The sequence below is a fragment of the Labeo rohita genome, unplaced genomic scaffold (assembly GCF_022985175.1).
Source record: "Labeo rohita strain BAU-BD-2019 unplaced genomic scaffold, IGBB_LRoh.1.0 scaffold_66, whole genome shotgun sequence".
Classification (NCBI taxonomy): domain Eukaryota; kingdom Metazoa; phylum Chordata; class Actinopteri; order Cypriniformes; family Cyprinidae; genus Labeo; species Labeo rohita.
In genome coordinates, this window is record NW_026129590.1 from 392,932 (window position 1) to 414,219 (window position 21,288).

A 21,288-nucleotide genomic window follows, 5' to 3' on the forward strand; every position below is an offset into this window, starting at 1 on the left:
TGAAGCACTGGCTGACTGACGTCTTCTCACCTTGTCCCTGTTTGCCTTTATAGTGGGTTTTACTGGAACATACGTTCTAAAAAGAAAGGAAATGAAGCTGTTATGACCGGTTTTGAACAACTGCAGTGCTTCTAGGGCAAACTTTATTTACTGTGTACAAAGTTTATACACAGCTAAATAGTGGTCAACATGAAATTGAGAATAAACCTACATGCTGAAGCAGCATAGTGGGCGCCAAATGGAATAAAGTGATGTCTTTATGCTAAAAGTGTTGAAGCATTCTTTAAAGTAAAAGTCATTTAATAAGATAAATTTTAAACAACTGAATTCGCAAGAGCTATTTGTTAAACCGGTCTCACCGATCGATGTGTTTGGTCGTAAAGACGCTGATGAGCCACTGCAGATCCAGAGTCTTGAAAGGGATCAGCACCAGGTGAGTGGAGTTGTCCATGTCCACGGCGCTCTCGGGGTAGATGATGCGGTGAGTGGTCTTAGACCCCACGTCCTGCTCAAAACCTTCGGTTGGGCCCTTATTTATCCTGACAAAATCATTTAGGCAGATGTTTTATGTGCTCCTTGATGGTGTATACCTGTAACACTCATTTTTTTTGGAGTAAGGCCGTGCTCCCAGCAAAAATAAAAAAAAGCCAGGAGTTCTGCTGCCTAGCTGAGAACGCTTCTGCAGTGCAGCAGTTCTTTTCTTTTTTTTTATCAGTTGAGACGCTTTGGTTGCACTTTTGGTAGCAGAATATCTGCTAAAGGCTGGAATACACTACGTGACTTTTTCCTGCCAGAATTCTGCAGATTTACTGTCTGGAGAAGCTGACACTAGTTGCTGAAAGTCAAAGCCAGTCTGGAGATTTGAGCTGACAGATCTCATAGAAAATGGCGCAGTGTATGATGGTATTAGTCCTGCCCCTCCTCCACTGTGATTGGTTTGCTGACTAACAAATGACAGTGATGAACACTGTGTTTTACCCAAAGCTGAACATTCTTCAACTCTCAGTGGCGAGACAAAACAGTGACAGCATGAAAAATAATCGTCATCATGCTCCTGGCATTAAAAAACAACAACAAACACAGAGCTCCCACTGGAAACAATTGAAAATACATGTTAGCCTCTGGGGGGGTGTACACACGTTCTAATTCAAGTCTAATTTACTTTGGTATTTGTTGTATGGCAAACATCCATATGGGGTCAGGATTTGTCATGATTTCAAAAATTTTTTAAGGTCCTAGAACTGAATTGTGACTGTCTTCACACTAACAAATTCATTTTCTGTATCCGATTTGATTTTTGATCTTGTCACAGTCTTCTGAGGACTGTGCCTTCAACATGCTGGTCCTTCTGGACCTTAGTGCAGTCTCTGACACTCTCCGTCATTACAGCGCTTCTGCTTATCTGCTCTTTGCATCACAGGCAGTGGCTGTCGCCTCTCACATACTGGCAATAATTTCTCTGTATTAACAAAACCAAAGACTGCTCTGTTTCTGTTTCTAGTTACGTTTCAGGTATTTCAGGTATTTCAGGTGTTTTGGAAACTTCTTATTGTATGTTAGAGGCATACACACTGGCTCTCATTTAAATGTACTTTTTAATGCAAATAACTCTATGCAAAATGAGAGCTGCCAAGAGACATTCACTCCACAGTCAAATTTAAACACGTTTTGAGTTTGCGGTGTTACAACAACACCCCATCTAAGTTATCAATGCACTTATTTTGTGTTTAATTTATCTTTTGTCTTTAGTACTTGACTTCTTATGCATCACCTTTCACAATGCTAATGACACATCATATACAACGCAAACCTTTATCTAAGCTGGGTTTAGCATTAAGAAATATTTATTAGACAATCTGTATGTAGGGAAAAGATAGATGAGAATATGTATGGAATACTTCACAGAGACTCCATGCAGTTAACGGCTCTCCTACTCACCTAATGACAAGATCATGGGCATCAATGAGAGCACCATAGTGGGATCCTTTGAGGTTCCCCGAATTTCCCACCACAGCACAGGTTCTGCAGCGGCCTGGACCAGCGTCAGAGTAATCTTCTTCATTTGGAAAGATGCCAAATAACATCTCCACTACTGCTTTGTAGTTCACTCTACTCTTATACTGTAGCTTCTGTTCAGATATTATGGAAGAACATACATGATTATCAGAGTTGTCTTCTCTGCTAAATATCACCAATGGTACAATCAGCTAGATTTTTCTTTTTCAAAGCACTGAATGTTGAATTTGGCAGTAATAATTCATGCCACAAATCATCCAGCATAAAAATCTTACAATGAGGCTCTATCGGACGAGGCACTTACTTGCCACCACCAATAGAGGGCGTTGCTGAGCATGCAGTTCTTCTTAGTCAGTAAGGGCTGGGCATAGGGGTCGTAGCGATTTTGGAACCAGGTGTCACGAGTAACGTCTGTCACGCACTGACCACACGCACACGCTCCAAAGATAAGTCTTTGTACAGAAGGCCGAGAGAATATAAATACACAGACGACCACACTCACACTTAAGGTGATGTATCGGGCTCTTTTGGCAGCACAACACGGCATCTTTTACTCATCTCTCGAGCCCTTGAACAAGAAAAGTATTTTAGCAATTATTATAAGTATTGTACGCATGTATGTATAGTATTCTTTATGTTTGTCATAATATTTCAAACACACTAATAACCCTGCCCAAGACATGCTTAAATAACAGACTGCACTGACTGAACATTTAGTTTTATATCAGTTTGGATCAAATTTGTATTTTTATTTATTTAGTTTTCAGAATTGCACTTCACCTGAGCTGATCAAACCAATACAGTAATAAATAACAACTGCCACATTGAAAAAACAAACCAAATGTTAAGTACTTCAGTAACTAAAAACTGCAGTCCGATCAAAGTCATTCAGTAAAATGACATTTACCTTTAGGTTGAACAGCTTTTATCAGAATCCGTACTCTGTACGTTTCAACCCACCTGTGCAGATGTGGACAGCAGAAGGACAGATGCGCATCTCAAGTGTTTCATCATTAATCTTACTTTCAACAACACCGATTATAGCTCGTCAGTGGGTCCTGACGTTAAGGCAGTGATGGTTGAACGTGTGTGTAAGTGTGGCAGCTTGTGTTTGCCGCTACGCAGCGATGGAAATATTTGAATAACTACAAATAAGCCTGGCCAAAAATGCCGAACAATACATGCAATACAATATAGAACAAATCACAAATCCTCTACTTAAAAAAATAAAAACCATTCTAGCTTCAAGCATTCATTTTTTTTTAATCAACACTTGAATTTAACAAAGTTTCATTAAATAAATAAATAAATCACATTTTTATCAAATGCTTCATCTGGATCATACCACTTCTTGGATCAACATTTTACTCTGTAGCATTGGGCAGTTTTTATTTATGTGCTGTTTATTGTTGATGATCCATGATTTTTCATATGCATCTGCTTACATTCGACATCGCCAGTTTTTGCATCTTCCTCACGTGTGTTTTATACTGGAATCATTCAAGTTATGCGTACACCTTGTAAGACTTGGCTACATTTGACATATTTATATAACAATACTTCTTCTACGGGTGATTAACACGTATCCCTCAGATGCGTCTCATGTGTATATAATAACGCTGGCTTATGGATTAATGAATTATGAATGAATAGAAAAATATGGTGTATCATGTGGGGTAGTAAAGGAAGAATGTGAACGGAATATCATAGCAAAATGACTTTTTAAGAGTCTCATGAGTCAGCTATTCATGAGTTCAAGTCAAGTCAAAAGTCTTTATTTTTGTGACTTAAGTGCGAGTCCAAGTCCAAGTCGCAGACTCAAGTTTTGTTAGACTCTGATCCTTATGCAGCTTCTCACGAATAGTGGTAACGTAATCATCGACAGGCACAGGTTTGGAACTTTGTTTTAACAACTGTTCACTTCACATTACACAGGTCTTTTAAAAACTTTGGGAGAATCACCTCTAGCTAAAACCTCAAAAAAACTAGTAATCACATCCATCCAACGTTAATGCCAAAGTGGGAGGTAACTGCTGTAAGCAACTGGCCCACTCCATCCACACAGCTTTGCAAATTTTATCGTAATTCCTTTTAAAATTTCAGTCAGATTGCTTCTCGACTAACTTCTCTCCTCTGACATAAGCGCAAGTCTTTGTGTTGGATTAATTATATCAGCAACTGGGCATTGTTAGCTATCAGACTAACCCTGGAAGAATGGCAGCACTGGCTGAAATGAGCCAAACATGCTTTTGAAGTGATTACTGATCACTGTAACCCAGAATCCTTATGAGAGGCTCAGTGACTGAATACCTGCCTTGCTCGATGGGTGTTGTTCTTTGTGCATTTCAACTTTAAAATAATATATCGACCTGACAACACACATGCTGCAAATACTCACAATGTAACCAAATACAGAAACACGCTGCAAATGCTCACAACACAAACAAATACAGAAGTACAGAAGGGGGTACTGTCACAAGTACGCCGGATCCCCCAGCTAGAGGTCCTCACGAAGGACCCGAGTTTATATTTTAAATGGTCAGCCGGGTTGGGTCGGGTCTAATTAGGCCCATTGACTATTTAGATACTTGAGCATCAAGCAACATTCATAAACAGGTGCAGTTGTGTTATTATGGTTTTTCTGATGAACTTTTATTAGACTGCATTGGAAATAGAAATGTTCATTTCAGTTATTTTATTTCTCCAACCGACAACCGACGGTCATTAAGCCATTATTAATCGTTAACTGACAAGATTATGTTAAATTACAAATAAATTATGTCATTTACGTCAAAATACCAGTGAGCAGTCCAAAGTATCAAATGAACAAGGCAATGAAACAAGACAAAACTATGGTAATGAAACAAGGAGAAACTATAACTATGAAACAAAACAACGACCATGGAATTAATGCAATGAATTGAGGAAAACGCTTGGTAGAGTCCACACAGGCAAAACAATACTTTGCAACCTCCTGTTTGGCATGGCCCTCTTTATATATAGCTGCCAAACAGGAAGTCACCAAAGAAGCAGCAGAGGGAGCGGTAACAGTCAGTCCATGGGTGAGGGCTCCCTCTGCTGGCGTGGCGTTACAGTGAGCAACACCACAAACATGGACGCTGCCTACAGAATGCTAATTCTGTCATGATGTGACACCACATTTATTTGTGTTAAAGCCCCTTTTCTCCACAAAAATGTTTCCAAAAATAATTTTGCGACATTGAACTATCAATGTAGAATTCATGCACTGAGGTTAAATGGAAAAAAATTGTAGCGACGCACGAGATGCATTAATGCATTAACAAGTGGCATTTTTCCTTCAACTACATCTGTAAAAATTTTGAAGCGCTAAATATTTTTCTGCAAAAAATCCTTGGATGGAAACCTTGTGACAGCAAGTAGACTTTTGGAGCTGGAATAATGAATGGATTAAGAAGGCTCTTTTAGTCGGCAAGAGAGAGGAACAGCCTAACCATGGATGGAAATGTATTGGCAAGGAGGACTGTATGCATCGCAGTCAGGGAGGGGGCTATAACAGTAAGTAAGCCAAAAAGCTTTAAAAAAAAGCTGCAATATGTGCCGATCGGGTGCAGTCAGGTCTGTGTCTTCCCAGCCGGGTTCGGGTCCAAGTCCGGGTAGTACATTTAAGGCATTTCTCGGGTCTGCACGGGTTCATTTCTCGGGTCCCACTTTCAAATAAAATACGGGCCCGTGTGCGGTCGGTTCCTTGCAGCACATTTACGGGTCTCTTCGGGGATGAATTGTTGGACCCGTGAAGACCTCTACCCCCAGCCGCACCCACTCCACCGCAATCACCAGAATTCTAATGTCGTCCACATTCCACCAGCCATTCAAGGACATTATGGCTATATCCGAAAACGCAGGCAGCTGACTTGTTGCCTCGTTTCCTTATTTGGCAATGACTTCTCAGAGAGCGTTTGCGCACGAAGGCACTTCATGAAACAGATTTCGGACATGCTCCTGAGGCAGCATAACAGGATTGTGGAGAAACCCCCCTGCACTCCCCCCACTCACCATCTCCCACCACACAGCCAATATCCAGTTATAGTCATAGTGCCACCACTTGGTAGCAGGAATGTTGGCACATATAAATGACTTTGATATTCCTACTATGTATACCACTTAAAATGCTGTTTTCCTAAAGCGACCGGGTGGTGGTGAGCCCGTGCGCGAGGGCCCTTTCAACGCTGCTTGCAGCTTTAATGTGATATTGTATTGGTGCTGACTGTAATTAAATACCATAACACCTTCTGACACTGTCACACAAGCCCCGTGTATCTACCTGTCTTGGTTTACTAGAATAAAGACACAATCTCACTTGTTGGACCTGTTGTCCTCTTCCTCCATGTTATGACAAAAACATTACAAAATTAAAAAATAAATAAATAAAATAAAATAAATGAACAATCATTAACCCAATAACGCAGATAAATAAATGATAATAATCGTGCCTTCTCTCCATTTTACTACGTCAAGTTTCCATGGATGGAGTACTCAGTTTCTCTGGATTCAGTTTTTTGTTTTGGTTGTCGCCACTTTTCTTCAAATATTGCAAGATGCACAGACGAACTGTTTACAAAAGTGGGAGCTCGGAACTGGAAAAAATTGTCAGAGAAGCTGACAAAACATGCTTCATCACAGGTACATTTATCAAGCATAGAAATGTGGGAGAGCTACAGACAGACTGCTACGTCAGGGTCTGTGGCAGCACAGCTGTCACACAGCCATCAAAGCACTGTAGAAAAAAACAGAGAGTACTTGTGCAAATCAGTTGATATCATAAAACTGCTGGCCAAACTAGGCCTGCCTTTCTGCGGACACCGTGAAGATGCTGATGCAGAAACAAGGGGCAATTATTTGAGTTTATGCGAGTTTTTCTCAAAATACGACCCTGATTTCAAAGCCATGCAGTCCAAATATTTTAACTGTACAAGCCGAGATTTTCAGAATGAAATTATTGCATTATGTGCAGAGCTCGTTCGTGAAGAAATATCCAAGAAAGTACACGAGACAGGTTTTCTTGCTGTTATTGCTGATGAAGCGAAGTCGTCAAAGACTGAGCAACTTTCTGTTTGCATTAGATACACCGAGGGGCTTCAGATTATGGAGCGATTTATTTGCTTTGTTGACTGTTCCAATTCTCGTGATGCTGCAGGGATTGTTTCTGGCATTAAAGAAGGATTGCAGTCGTGTGGGCTGAAGGACATTCCCATAATTGCTCAGTCATACGACGGAGCATCTGTTATGTCCGGGCATTTGAGTGGAGTTCAGCAGAGAATCGGAGAGGAATTCCCCTTCGCTGTGTATGTGCATTGCATGGCGCATAAGCTGAATCTGGTCCTCGTTGAATCGTGTACAGTGAACAGAGACATTAAAACGTCTCTAAACGTGATCGACAAACTGTACTCTATGTTTGCAGAGCCAAGCAACCATTTCAGATTTTTGACGATGCAGAAGACACTGGCTCTTAAACCAAAGGAGATAGTACAGCAAAGCGAAACACGTTGGGCATGCAAATACAGATGTGTTTATGCCGTCAAATCACAGTATGCTGCCATCATTCGCTGTTTGAAAGAGATGGAAGAAGAGGGAGAAAAGTGGTCTGTAGAGGCCAGTGGTTTGTATCACCACATGACAAGTCTCCGCTTCATTACTTCCATAATTATTCTTGAGGAAGTTCTCAGAGTAGTCCATGTAACACACAAAAGACTGCAAGGTGCGAGTACAACCATGTCTGATGCAGCCTCAGCAGTAAAGAGCCTGAGAACACATCTTCAGCGTGGCAGAGAGGAGAGTTCATGGGAGGCTATATGGATGCAGGTGTAAAAGTTTTGTGAGGATTTTTCAGGTGTTCGTGCAGAGAGTTCCCCTCAAACTGGAGGAAAACGAAAAAGAACCTCACGAATACCTCCCGGGCTTTCGCAGTACTTAGTACCATCCACACTTGGCCAGTGTGATGAAAATGAGATGCACTGGGAATCACAATCACAGATGTTTAAATGTCAGTTGTATTTCCCTGTTTTAGACACTATGCTGGCTGAACTGGACAGGCGATTCTCAACTGATTCAATGGCCCTGAGTGTGGCATGTGACGCTGTGTTCAGTTGCGACAAAAACGGAATTGGTCCTTTACTAAGCACGTATGCCAGCTTTAAGATCCACCCTCAGCTTGTGGCAGCTGAAATGGACATTGTTAAATGTGCTATCCCATCGCCGATCACCCTTGAAAAACTTACAAATGAAGTGCGGAAGGATCAATATCTAAACTTTTACAGACTCCTTCAGCTCGCTCTCACATTGCCCATTAGTTCTGCTGCCTCAGAAAGAAGTTTCTCAGTGATGAGAAGAATCAGAAATTGGCTCCGATCTGCAATGACTCAGGACCGATTTTCCGATCTTTCCCTACTGCACATAGAAAACTGCAAATTTATCAGGAGAGAAGATAGTGGACATCTACGCAAATCGGAAAAAGAGGTGGATTCTTAGGTAAGATATAAGTTTTTATTCCACTCTTTGTGTAGCCTACCAGTCACTGTTAATTTTAAATGTATTTTAATTTAAGAATAAATTATATAGGCTACAAATAATTGAAAGTGGAAAATATGGTATACTGTATGTAAAAGAAAAAAAATAAAATTGAGTTCGTGGTCTACCGGTAGGTAGCCCCCCAGGCAAAAAGTGAAACTCCACCTATGTCCAGATGGAACCAAAGATGCCTAAATTCAAGGTTCGTGCCTGGACTCCAATTTTTGTCACACCCGAATGCATCGATATCAGCTCTTGTAAACTTAACTTTTAACTCAAATAAAAACAAATATAAATCAAAGAATATGACAGAAATACAACATAACTCATTTGTGTGCACTCCGAATCAGTAACAATGTAAATAAAGTTGTGTAAAACTAAGGAAAAAAAAGAATAAAAGGACTGTTTCATGTGATTATTGCAAAGTAACATTATAGTAAAATCAAAGTAACAAATATGGAGAGAGGGTATGATAATGATAATAACAGTGTCAAACAAATGAACAAAAATGCAGGTCCTCTACAAAAATATATGTGCATGTGTGTACAAATGTCAGTACATTTCTTATTGGTTATTTATTGTCACATGGGTACAGGTGATCACTTCATTTTTTTTTTTTTTTATATATTTTATTGCCTATGGCGGGTCATTTGATATGATGGAAGGGGGCGAGTAGCGGGAGCCAACTTTTTGTTGACCGTATTGCATTGGTATAATGCTGTAGTTAAATCAAATCAAATTGAAAGTAAATTAGAAACAATTAGTCTTTTATCTGCCGCTATTGACAACCGATCATGAATGAGTCATGAAGGATCATCCCACTACTTAGGTTCTGTATGGCTACTGGGTGCTCCTACATTTGTCAACAGAAAACAGCACTTTACCTTTAACAAAGCTGCACTGGAAGCAGCCATAGACTGCAAGAGGAAACAGACGCAGGATGAACATGCTAGGAGCAGTACAGTATGTGAATTAGATTACTATTTGTCTTTCTGTCACTTGTCTATTGGAGACACTATAACTGATGTGTATCGCAGACCTGTTAATGTTTAAAATCAATTACGCTGGATTGAAAGTGTGGAGTTCATATCGTCTTACATGCTGTGCTGGGACTTACACGACTTCTTTCCCGATTGCTTTGAAAGTTGTGTGCCGTTGAGTTGTTTAATGAAATAAAATGAATGAATAGCAGGCTGTTATGGAAAATAAAAGGGAGCGTAAGCTTACAGCAAAAGTGTGGGAGTTAAATGTTTAATTTTTACCAAGGGACTGTAATTCAAAAGTGAATCAAATGAAAAATGAGATAACGTTTGCAATGATTTATTCTTTATTGGAAACACTAAAGCTTCTAAGAGATGATGTCACTCTGTTGCATGAGAGTGCAATCCCTTTACTTCCCACTGAGGAACAAATTAGGCAAAATGAATGGTATAGCTCAGATGTGAAGCAATCGCTGTCTGATCTTAAATTTTCAAATAAAGCCTCACTGACTCAAATCATTACATTTTTTCCCAAACAGAGTCTTTTATCCCACTGGTTTTCAATACTGATCCTGGGGACCCACTGCTCTGCACATGTCTCCCTCATCTAACGCACCTGATTCAGACCATCAGCTCGTTAGGAGAAAGATCAATGAACTGAACTGAGTGTGTCAGATTCAGAAACATACAAAATGTGCAGAACAGTGGGCCCCAAGGACTGGAGTTGAGAACCACTGATCTACATGGCTATTTCCAGTTGCGGTTGGCTGTAGGGGGGTTCCCAGCGCAGTCTGTGTGGAAGATGTTCACAGATCTGGGAATAGCCGGAAGGGAGAGGAAGTTAGCTGCTCGCAGGTTGGGGGAGGCAGCGGAAAGAGCCTCTTGTTGGCTCTGGAGTAAGCGGGAGGAGTTGAGCTGGAAGCCAGGAGAAGATGGGCAGTGACTGGCCATCACTGCTGACCCACCAACTAGAGGACGTTGTGGTTTAGGGTCAAAGGAAAGTTGGACGCCACCTGACGGCATCTTCCCCTGGCTGAAAGCTACAGTCACAAGATAGTGACTGTGATGGTGTTGGTATACAGATGTATCTATTAGCTTACAGACAAATTCTATCTGTTGAAAGAAAACACTTGCAATGTGTCAGCGATTCCACGCAGCATCATTCACCTGCCACCTCACACCAAAGATCACACTCACCGGAGTTCTAATCACCCGCACCTGTTGACTGCAATCAACGCACCTATATTAGCACACTCCTCACACTCCCATGCTGTCCGGTCTACCGTTCACAGAGCGAAATGTTCCAGACTCTCCCTGGTATGCTTAACTGTGGACACTCACCTCCGACGAATCTTCCGACCTTGTGTTTGGGAACATTTTAGAAACTCCTCTTGGTGGAGGTCAAAGTACAATTCATTCTAAGACTAAAAGAAGTTGCTACCATTGTGACTTGCATGGAAGATTTTAGAAAAAAAACTAATAAAGGAAGTGCAGCCTGTCTTTGTTGTGGCAAATAACTTTATTTATTTATTAGTTTGAATTCCTGTTGCCAAAAAAAAAAAATTAAAAAAGAAGACTATGATGATGAAGAAGAATCTGTTTTGGCTGTTTACGTACAGGTCATATTAGCAAACACTGTAGGAAGCAGTTAATGTGCGAGGTGTGTGGCTCTAAACATTCCAGCATCCTTCATGGTTTTCAGTGAGATAAAACAGAGGAGCCAAATTAGGCAGTAGGAAAGGGGTCACCAAACTTGTTCCTGGAGGGCCGGTGTCCTGCAGCGTTTACCTCCAACTTTCCTTAACACACCTGCCTGGAAGTTTCAAGTATACCTAGTAAGACCTTGATTAGCTGGTTCAGGTGTGTTTGATTAGGGTTGGAGCTAAACTCTGCAGGGACACCAGCCCTTCAGGACCGGGTCTGGTGACCCCTGCAGTAGGAAGTGCCCTGGTATCGGTTCAGTCTTCTTAATAGGGCCGGTGAAGATGCTTTGTGCCCTGCCCATTCTTCTAGTAGCCTATGTGTTAAATACGAAAATAAAAAACAAATTGTGCAAAAGTATGTTTTTTATTTTTCTTTTTTTTTCCCTCTTGAATGGGCTTTGGAAACAACAGTTTAAGACTGATTTCCCATGAAAATGCTTTAGATGAAATGGTATATCTAAACAAAATAATCAGTTTTGACTGCAGTGCATAATTTCAGGGAGACTGAATGGACAACTACTTTCAGGGACCAGACCTAACAAACACTTTAATGGTTGTTCGTACTACATTCAGAATGGAGTCTGTTGCTATAATGGCTGACTTTATTTGATCTATGTTCTATCAGATTAAGGTTTCTGTGGAAGATTCTGACCTTTTATTGTTTCTTCAGAAAGTAGTTAGAATTTGCAGTTACTGCGCTACAGGTTCATTCCCAGAGTCATATTAACCATTATTTATGTCCACATGGACACGTCTGCAGAAGGCTCTGGCCTGGATTCAACTAGCCTAAACATTCACTGATGTTCCAGAAGGAAACATGACACATTAAGAGCTGGGGGGGTGAAAACATGCAAGTATCTTCTGTTGCTCCTGAAGGGCAGTACTAAATAGGGAAAAAAAGATAAGAAAAAGATTAGAAAAATTTGGGCATCTTCATCCTGTTCAAAAGTTTTTAAAACCAACAACCCTGCAAGTGGGGTCCCAAACTTTTGCAAATACCTTTTTTTTTTTTTTTTTTTCCCAGACCACTCAACAAACCTTATAAAACTGAAGGAAAGTGTACAGTTCAGTGGGGAGAAAAGCAGTCTTGTTGTTCAATGCGAGGGGCCGTGAGAGCAGAGCAAAGGACATTAACTGGTATTATTTCTGTGTAGATGGGAGGTGTAGCTGGTGCACCGACCTTGGCTCAGGAGACAAGGACAATAGCCAGAGGGATGTTTTGCTGCTCACAAGGAGACTTGATATCAGACGTTGAGACTGTCTTTGACATATATAAACTCTATAAGCAGGCATATGTAATAATCTTACTTCTAAAGACAGCTCAAATCAGCTTTATATGTTTGTCTTATTTGCAATATCTGTATCACTCTTTTTGTTTTCCATAATTTTTCTCTTATGCCATCTCCCACTCCACTCTTCTGCTTTTTTTCTTTCTGTCCTGTGTGTATTTGTGATGTTTCCAAACATCTCTGCAGGGGTCTACTGCATGTCCTTGCCTGCTCATTATCATGCATGAGCACAGAGAGCTCCCATATGGTGAGGTGTATCACATGGAAACAAAGACCATCCCTCTGGCATGGTCTTGTTTTTCATGAACTTGCCAGTTTACAAAATTTGATGATTATCGAAACTATAGTAATACAACATTTTCCATAACCAAGAACATTTACAAATGATTTTAAATCAGCATACTGTATTTGCCACTACAGCATGCAATCAACTAGTAGATCAATACTGTAACGTGCAATGAGAGACGAGAGGCGAGCGGATCCATGTGCGAGCCTTTATTCAATGGACGAGACAGATACATAGTCGAACAGGCAGGGTCAAACAGGAGCGAACAGGTGAAACGCAGGCAGTCGTAGAGAATAATCCAATAACAATAGATATTCCGAAAAGGCAGGCGGCGAACAGTCGAAAAACGGGGGAGCCAGGCGAGGGAATGAAAAAACACAAGGAACTAGGAACAAAGAACAAGGAAACTAGAAAACGCTAACAATGAAAATACGACAATAACAATCTGTGACTTGCAAGGGGAAAGTCCGGGGCTTTTATAGTGTGCCTGATTGGCTACAGTAGGCAACGCAATGGGCGCGATGGGTGATGGGAGTAGTAGTCCGGGGTGCAATGCAACAGTCTGAGTGTAGTGATAAGGTGAGAGCGACCTCTGGCGGTGAGCGGACCGCAAGACACCGACCAGATTCGTGACATAGCCCCCCCCCCAAGGAGCGGCTTCCAGACGCTCGAAGGGAACAACAGTCCAGGGGAGAGGTGGGGCGGAAGCGAGACAGGGCGAGGGCTGGAGGACCAGGTCCATGTGGAGAGCCCGGTAATTAAGGCAGGACCGATAGAGCAGCAACCCTCCAGGGCGGAACAGGAGGCAGAGCAGGAGGCGCTGGGGCCCTCCAGGGCAGAGCAGGGACCTGCGTCATCGGCTGGGACCTGGGGAGAGCAGGGATAGAGGAGACAAACAGAAGAGCAGGAGGCGCCAGGGCCCTCCAGGGCTGAGCAGGAACCCGCATAATGGACTGGGACCTGGGGAGAACAGGGACAGAGAAGGCAGACAGAATAAGGGGAGAAGCAGAGAGACCAAAGGATAACGCCGCCTCCCTAGGAGGATCTACAGCCGAAGCTGACACCTCAGGAGGCATTGGCAGGGCTTCTCCGACAGGGAAGGCCTCTGAAGCTGACTCGTGGTCAGACGGGGCCTCTGGAGCAGACTTGAGACCAGACGGGACCTCTGGAGCAGACTTGAGACCAGACGGAACCTCTGGAGCAGACTTGAGATCAGACGGGACCTCTGGAGCAGACTTGAGACCAGACGTGATCTCATGGGCGGCCTTGTGACCAGACGTGACCTCCGGGGCGGACTTGTGAACAGACGTGACCTCCGGGGCAGACTTGAGAACAGACGTGACCTTTGGAGTGTAGTGTGCGGCCCACATACTGAGAATAGTGATCGCCATCACACTGGCAGACATGATGTGACAAAGCTCTGGGCGGTCAGACGAGACGTGACTTGACTCTCGGCGCTCAGACGAGACGTAACTTGACTCTGGGCCGTCAGACGGGACGTGACTTGACTCTGGGCGGTCAGGCGGGACGTGACTTGACTCTGGGCGGTCAGGTGGGATGTGACGTGACTCTGGGCCGTCAGGCGGGACGTGACTTGACTCTGGGTGGTCAGACGAGACATGGTGAGGCTCTGGACAGATAGACGAGATATGACGGGGCTCTGGAAGGTCAGACGAGGCATGACTTGGCTCTGGAACAGCAGCAATAACTTCATTTGGCTCATGAAGATCAGCTGTGGTTTGACTTGGTTTGTGGAGATTGGCTGTGACTTGACTTGATTCGTGAAGATCGGTAGTGAACTGACTTGACTCTTGGAGATCAGCAGTGACTTGACTTGGCTCGTGAAGATCAGTAGTGACCTGATTTGACTCACGGAGATCAGCGGTGACTTGAACTGGCTTGTGAAGATCAATGACTTTACTTGACTCAGGAACCACGGCTGTGACTTTGCTTGACGCAGGAACGACCGCCTTGACGTTGTTGGACTTGGAAGCTTGACTGGACTTGGAAGCTTGACTGGACTTGGAAGCTACAGCTTTGGCTTGACTTGACTCTGGAACAACAGTCGTAGCTTGACCTGGCTCAGGAGACACGGCTGTAACTTGACTTGACCTAGTATGAACAGCTGCTGTAATGTGACTTGACTCGTGGAGAACGGGTGTGACTTGGCTTGACTCGTGGGGAACAGCGACGACTTGGCTTGACTCGTGGGGGACAGCTGTGACCTGGCTTGACTCGTGGGGCACAGCTGTGACCTGGCTTGACTCGTGGAGAACGGCAGCTGTGTCTTGACTTGACTCTGTGTCTTGACTTGACTCAGGGATAGCCGCCGCGACATGAAGAAGCGCCACTTTAGCTGCCCATACCGTCATTAGGGGTGTGTCCAGCACGTGGGCCATCATGACCACAGGTGGCGTCCGGGTGCTGACCACAGGTTCTGGAATGGCAGCCATATTGTGGAGTGGCTTGGAGACGGCGGCCATCTTGTGCAGTGGCTTGGAGGCGGCGGCCATCTTGTGCAGTGGCTCTGGCGTGGCAGCCATCTTGTGCAGTGGCTCTGGCGTGGCAGCCATCTTGTGCAGTGGCTCAGGAAAGATGGCTGTAACTTGACTTGAGACAGGGGCCACAGCTGTAATTTGACTTGACACAGGAACAATAGCCGTAGCTTGACTTGACTTGGAAACTTGACTTAACTCAGGAAATACAGCTGCAACTTGACTTGACTTGGAGACTTGACTTGACTCAGGAAACACAGTAGCAACTTGCCTTGACTCGAAAACTTGACTTGACTTGGAAATTTGACTTGACTCTGGTATGGCAGCTGTGACGCGATGGAGCTCTGTTTTCGCCGCAATCTTGTGAACGGGCACCGCAGTCGCCACCATTTTGTGCACGGGGTTTGTTGTCGCTGCCAGGGTATGAACGCGCTCCGGCGCGGCCGCCATTTTGTGAACGGGCACCGCTGTCGCTGCCATTGCTCGAGCGCGCTCCGACACGGCCGCCATTTCACGAGCGATCCAGGCGGCTAGCGTGTTCGTGGCATCGTGCTCCTGCATGACCGCCAATCTGCGAGTGGGGTGCGCGGCCGTCATTACCGCGTTGTCGCGTTCCTCCGCGACACCCACAGTACATGTTGAGCCCACAGTGAGAAATGCATAGTCCAAAAAATTGACTAGAGACGAACGTGGACCCTCGCGTCTCAGCTGTGAACGGAGGGGCTGGTTCACGCCGTCACAGAATATTTCAATCTTTATACAGTCCGGGATGGTGGAATAATTTGGGATGGAGAGAAACTCACGGGTGTATTGTTCCAGTGTTCGTGGTCCCTGTTTTATCCGGCAAAGAATTGTGTCCATATCAAAAGAATGTCCGGGGTGAAAGCTGCTGGATCCTGTTGTGACGGATTGTTCTGTAACGTGCAATGAGAGAGGAGAGGCGAGCGGATCCATGTGCGAGCCTTTATTTAATGGACGAGACAGATACATAGTCGAACAGGCAGGGTCAAACAGGAGCAAACAGGTGAAACGCAGGCAGTCGTAGAGAATAATCCAATAACAATAGATAGTCCGAAAAGGCAGGCGGCGAACAGTCGAAAAACGGGGGGGCCAGGCGAGGGAATGAAAAAACACAAGGAACTAGGAACAAGGAACAAGGAAACTAGAAAACGCTAACAATGGAAATACGACAATAACAATCCGTGACTTGCAAGAGGAAAGTCCGGGGCTTTTATAGTGTGCCTGATTGGCTACAGGAGGCAACGCAATGGGCACGATGGGTGATGGGAGTAGTAGTCCGGGGTGCAACGCAACAGTCTGAGTGTAGTGACAGGGTGAGAGCGACCTCTGGTGGTGAGCGGACCGCAAGACACCGACCAGATTCGTGACAAATACATGTTCATGTAGTATGCTTGTGGATCATCACATAAAATCACAAAAGGCAGAGCAAAATACCGAGAGCAAATACTGAGACTTGCTACTGCCGTCACATCCACAACATGCTGCTGTGAGCATGTAAGAAATACTGCTGCTGCAAATATAATATACATAAAAATAAATAAATAAATAAATCACCACAAAGCAGGAGACATAGAAGGGACAATACAAGCCAAAACAAGAACAAAACACCCCTCAACAAGCAGATCTATCGCTAAGACATACACTACCGTTCAAAAGTTTGGGGTCAGTAAGACTTGTAATAGTCTTTAAAGAAGTCTCTTATGCTCATCAAGGCTGCATTTATTTGATTAAAAATATAGAAAAAAAACAGTAATATTGCAAAATGTTTTTACAATATAAAATAATGTTTTTTATTTTAACATACTTTAAAATAGAATTTATTCCTGTGATGAAAAGCTGAATTTTTATTAGCTGTTACTCCAGTCTTAAGTGTCACATGATCCTTCAGAAATCATTCTAATATGTGGATTTATAATTAGAATGATCAGTGTTGGATAATATCAACAGTTGTGCTGCCAAATATTTTTTGGAACCTGTGATTTTTTTTTTTTGTCAGGATTCTTTCATGAATAACAAGTTTAAAAAGTACAGTGTTTATTCAAAATATAAATATTTTATAACAATGTAAATTATTTATTATTAACTTTTAATAAACTATTAATTATTAACTTAATACATCCTTGGTGAATAAAAGTATTAATTTCTAAAAAAAAAAAAAAAAAAAAGAAACAATAAAAATGTACTGACCCCAAACTTTTGAACGGTAGTGTATGTGTACTGCTGCTGCTCCAAAGAGCCATGTGAACCGCATGTATTACTATCTACATGTGCCTTGGCTACCACGCCGACCGGCTTAACACTAGTGGCCTATGATGACTGTGTGCTACCACGCCAACGGCCTTAACTTAACAAACAGATATACGCTGCATTCCGATAGCTAAGACCCCAGAACCCACCTGAGCAAATATCATTATTTGAAGTCATTTGATAACCGCTGCTACTTTCTCCACTTCATCAGTCCCAGCGGCAGCGTAACAGCTCGTTAAATCGTGTTCATGCAAGCTGAGACAAAGTTAGCTGATGCATGCCATTTTACTCTCTTGTGCAGATAAAAGTTTACAGTGCACAAAAACTCAGAGGTGGACTGGCTTGAATGAACTGAATAAAGCAGAAAACATAAGAGGAAAATGGAGGAAAACAAAAGAGATGTGTGTCTGTGTTGCAAGCGGAGACAGCCTAATTAAAAAACCTCAACCTGACCCCAGGGGCGCAGATGGGATTTTTTAACTGGGGGGGACCAAGCTGTCAGCAAATGATTTCAACTCAATTAGTTATTTTGCGTAATTTGGCTCAAGTAGTTACTTATGCATAAACTTCATGCCTTCTGCAAAATATGTTTTATTTAAACATTTGCTTATCTCAGCATACAAATTCTAGCATTATGAACAAAAAAGAAAAAAAAAAACCTGTGCAAAACCATGTGTAAAAATAATAATAATTAAATTAAAGGGGTCATCGGATGCCCATTTTCCACAAGTTGATATGATTCTTTAGGGTCTTAATGAAAAGTCTCTAATATACTTTGATTAAAAATTCTCAATGGTTTTGTAAAACAACACCCTTTCTACCTTGCCAAAATCAGCTCTGCAAAAATCATCTCATTCTAAGGGGTTGTTCCTTTAAATGCAAATGAGCTCTGCTCACCCCGCCCCTCTCTTCTCTCTGTGGAAAGGCGGTCTTGTTTACATTAGCCGCATTTAGCCGTGTTTTGCCGCTAAACTTCCTAACTACCACGTTATAAGGAAAGACGATCACAAAGATTCATAAAAAAAACGCTTATACTCACTTCTGCTGTAAGTGAAGCTGGATCATGAATGATTTGCACGAACATAGACGGATATATGTAGATCGGGAGGCGCATTCCCTTCACAAACAAATGTAATCCACTGCATCTTCAGCAGCTCAGATGTCGGGAGTAAATGACGACCACTATGTTCATTATTACATCCAGCAACACAACACCTCAATCGCTCAATCAGAGATTTTCTTGCATAATTTACATCCCTGCTCTGGCATCAAAACATGGAAAGTTACTGGACTGTGACAGCTGGTCTGAGGTAAGATTGAAAGTTCTCAAAACTGTGGCAATTTGATAATACCTAGAATATCCAAATCAACCGCGGGCGGCAGATCATTTTCTTATTTAGCACCCAAACTTTGGAACAATCTACCCAACACTGTTCGGGACGCAGACACACTCTGTCAGTTTAAATCTAGATTAAAGGCCCATCTCTTTAACCTTGCTTACACATAACACATTAACACATTTCTATTATTCAAATCCGTTAAAGGATTGTTAGACTGCACTAATTAGGTCAACCGGAACCGGGAACACTTCCCATAACACCGATGTACTCAGTGCATCGTCAGAAGAATGGCATCTACGCTAATATTAGTCTGTTTCTTTCTTATTCCGAGGTCACCTTAACCACCAGATCCAGTCCGTACCCAGCCCAGACGGTGGATCAGCACCTAGAGACGACCTCTACAGCACTGAATGTCAGCGGAGACCACATTGACTAGATGAGCCCCAGAAACGGATCCCCAGTGAAGACCTCGTCACCTAGACGGCTATTGGCACAGGACCACGGGACCCGGTGAGTCGTCTGTGTCTGGCCAGAGGAGAACTGCCCCCCCGACTGAGCCTGGTTTCTCCCAAGGTTTTTTTCTCCATTTGTCACCGATGGAGTTTTGGTTCCTTGCTGCTGTCGCCTCTGGCTTGCTTAGCTGGGGACACTTTATCTTCACTTTATCTTCACACAATATTGTATTTTATTTTGTTGTATTTTATTAACTACCTTTACCTGAAAATTGAGTGTTTACTGTTGCCTTTTGCATTGTTGATGTACTATTTCCTATTTAATACTGTACAGCCGCCTTGTCACAATTCTGTGTTGTTAAAGGCGGTATATAAATAAAGGTGATTTGATTTGATTTGATAAGAGCTCATGTCAATCAACTATCGTGGAAGCGGCCTCCGGCATGTGACGCCACAACGACAGGCATCTGAGAACGGCTCGATTTGAAAAAGGGGATATTATTTTTACAGATTAATTAAAAACCACTGCATGGATTTTTATCATTATAGGGTAGATTTGTACATACACTGCCAACACACATTAATGTTCAAACAACATGAAAAAGTGAACTTAGCATCCGATGACCCCTTTAAACAACAACTTCAACAACATATTTACATGAATAAGAATAAGTAAGTATACAGAGTATTTGAAATTCCCTCTAGTACAGCCGAACAAATTTACTCAATGACGGACCCAAAAACATTTCTCCTCCTTTCATTACCCTGAACATACTGCTGGGCAATTTCTTGTCTGTCCAGTCTGTCAAGCCGCTCTTGTTGAATACGGCACACAGCAAGAGTCTTTTTTGTGTCATGGTTGATTGCAACCATGTTTTCAGTCTGCTTAACCCACTAAAACTGCGCTCTGCCTCGCAGAACCTGATTTTACCAAGTGACTTATAAGCCTTCCTCATTCAGTTCAGGATATTTTCGAACTGCTGCATCATTTGTAATGGGAGTCAGGAGTGAGTTTTCCAGTTCTTTTAAAGTTTGAATGCCTGGTTGCATAAACCTCTCAGTAATTTGTGTCTTTGACACAGTAGAACTCTACTCTGTAAAAATCCACAGCTGATCTAGGTGTGTATCCAGGAGCCTGTCTAGAATATCTCTTAGGGGGCCTATGTGTGCGTGGTGGAACAATGGGCTCTAGAGACACATTGTCACACCTGTCCCCTTATTTTTAACAGGTTAGCTCTGTTTTCTGCCTGCTGTGTACTGACTGCACTGCTCAACTGTGCAGTAACTGGCCTGTTTTCCTAGGCAGCAGTTTTAACAGCAACTTTGTGACCCTCTGATTTCTCATGCATGGAAAATTTTGCTCATGCATGGAAAAAATTGCTTTTTTTCCAGTTTTTAAACCCAGTACTGACAAAAGCTGGGTCTATACCAGGGATGGTGAACTCCGGTCCTGGAGAGCCGCAGGCCTGCAGAGTTTAGTTCCAACCCTAATTAAAACTCACCTGCCTGTTGCTTTCTAGTAACACTTCAGACCTTGATTAGCTTGTTCAGGTGCGTTTGATTAGGGTCTCCAGGACCGAGGTTCGCCACGCCTCATCTATATCCTCTGTAAAATAAAAACATGATTTCCAGATATAAGAAAATGACTAAATGTATGCTATGTAATGTAGGCTTTTATTTGTTTGCATAAACCTTGCAGCACACAAATTTATTCATAATTATTTTTATAGTGGCTTACACATCAGTAAATATACCTCATTCAACTTATACAGTACATTGGGTTAGATGATAATGTAATGCCAGCACCCTATTGGTCTTGCAAGCCCAGATTAAACAGTATTTAAATTGTTTGTTTGATTTATGCAACCTTTATTTTTGTGTTCATTCACTAATTGCCTCTATCTGCTCACCTA

General features: G+C 42.6%; 1 protein-coding gene across 2 annotated transcripts in view; it reads right to left on the reverse strand.

Moving 5' to 3' along the window:
* LOC127161486 (CMP-N-acetylneuraminate-beta-galactosamide-alpha-2,3-sialyltransferase 1-like) overlaps positions 1-21,288 on the reverse strand; it is a 28,940-nt gene that overhangs the window by 6,447 nt on the left and 1,205 nt on the right. The window contains exons 2-6 of one of the 2 annotated variants that reach the window (XM_051104229.1): positions 20,878-20,981; positions 2,321-2,584; positions 1,939-2,129; positions 360-539; positions 31-76 (exon numbers count right to left, since the gene is read on the reverse strand). In XM_051104229.1, coding sequence (XP_050960186.1) covers positions 31-76; positions 360-539; positions 1,939-2,129; positions 2,321-2,563 — 660 coding nt within the window. In that variant the 5' untranslated portion in view covers positions 2,564-2,584; positions 20,878-20,981. The remainder of the gene's footprint in view (positions 1-30; positions 77-359; positions 540-1,938; positions 2,130-2,320; positions 2,585-20,877; positions 20,982-21,288) is intronic. The other variant, XM_051104228.1, reaches the window with a different exon arrangement.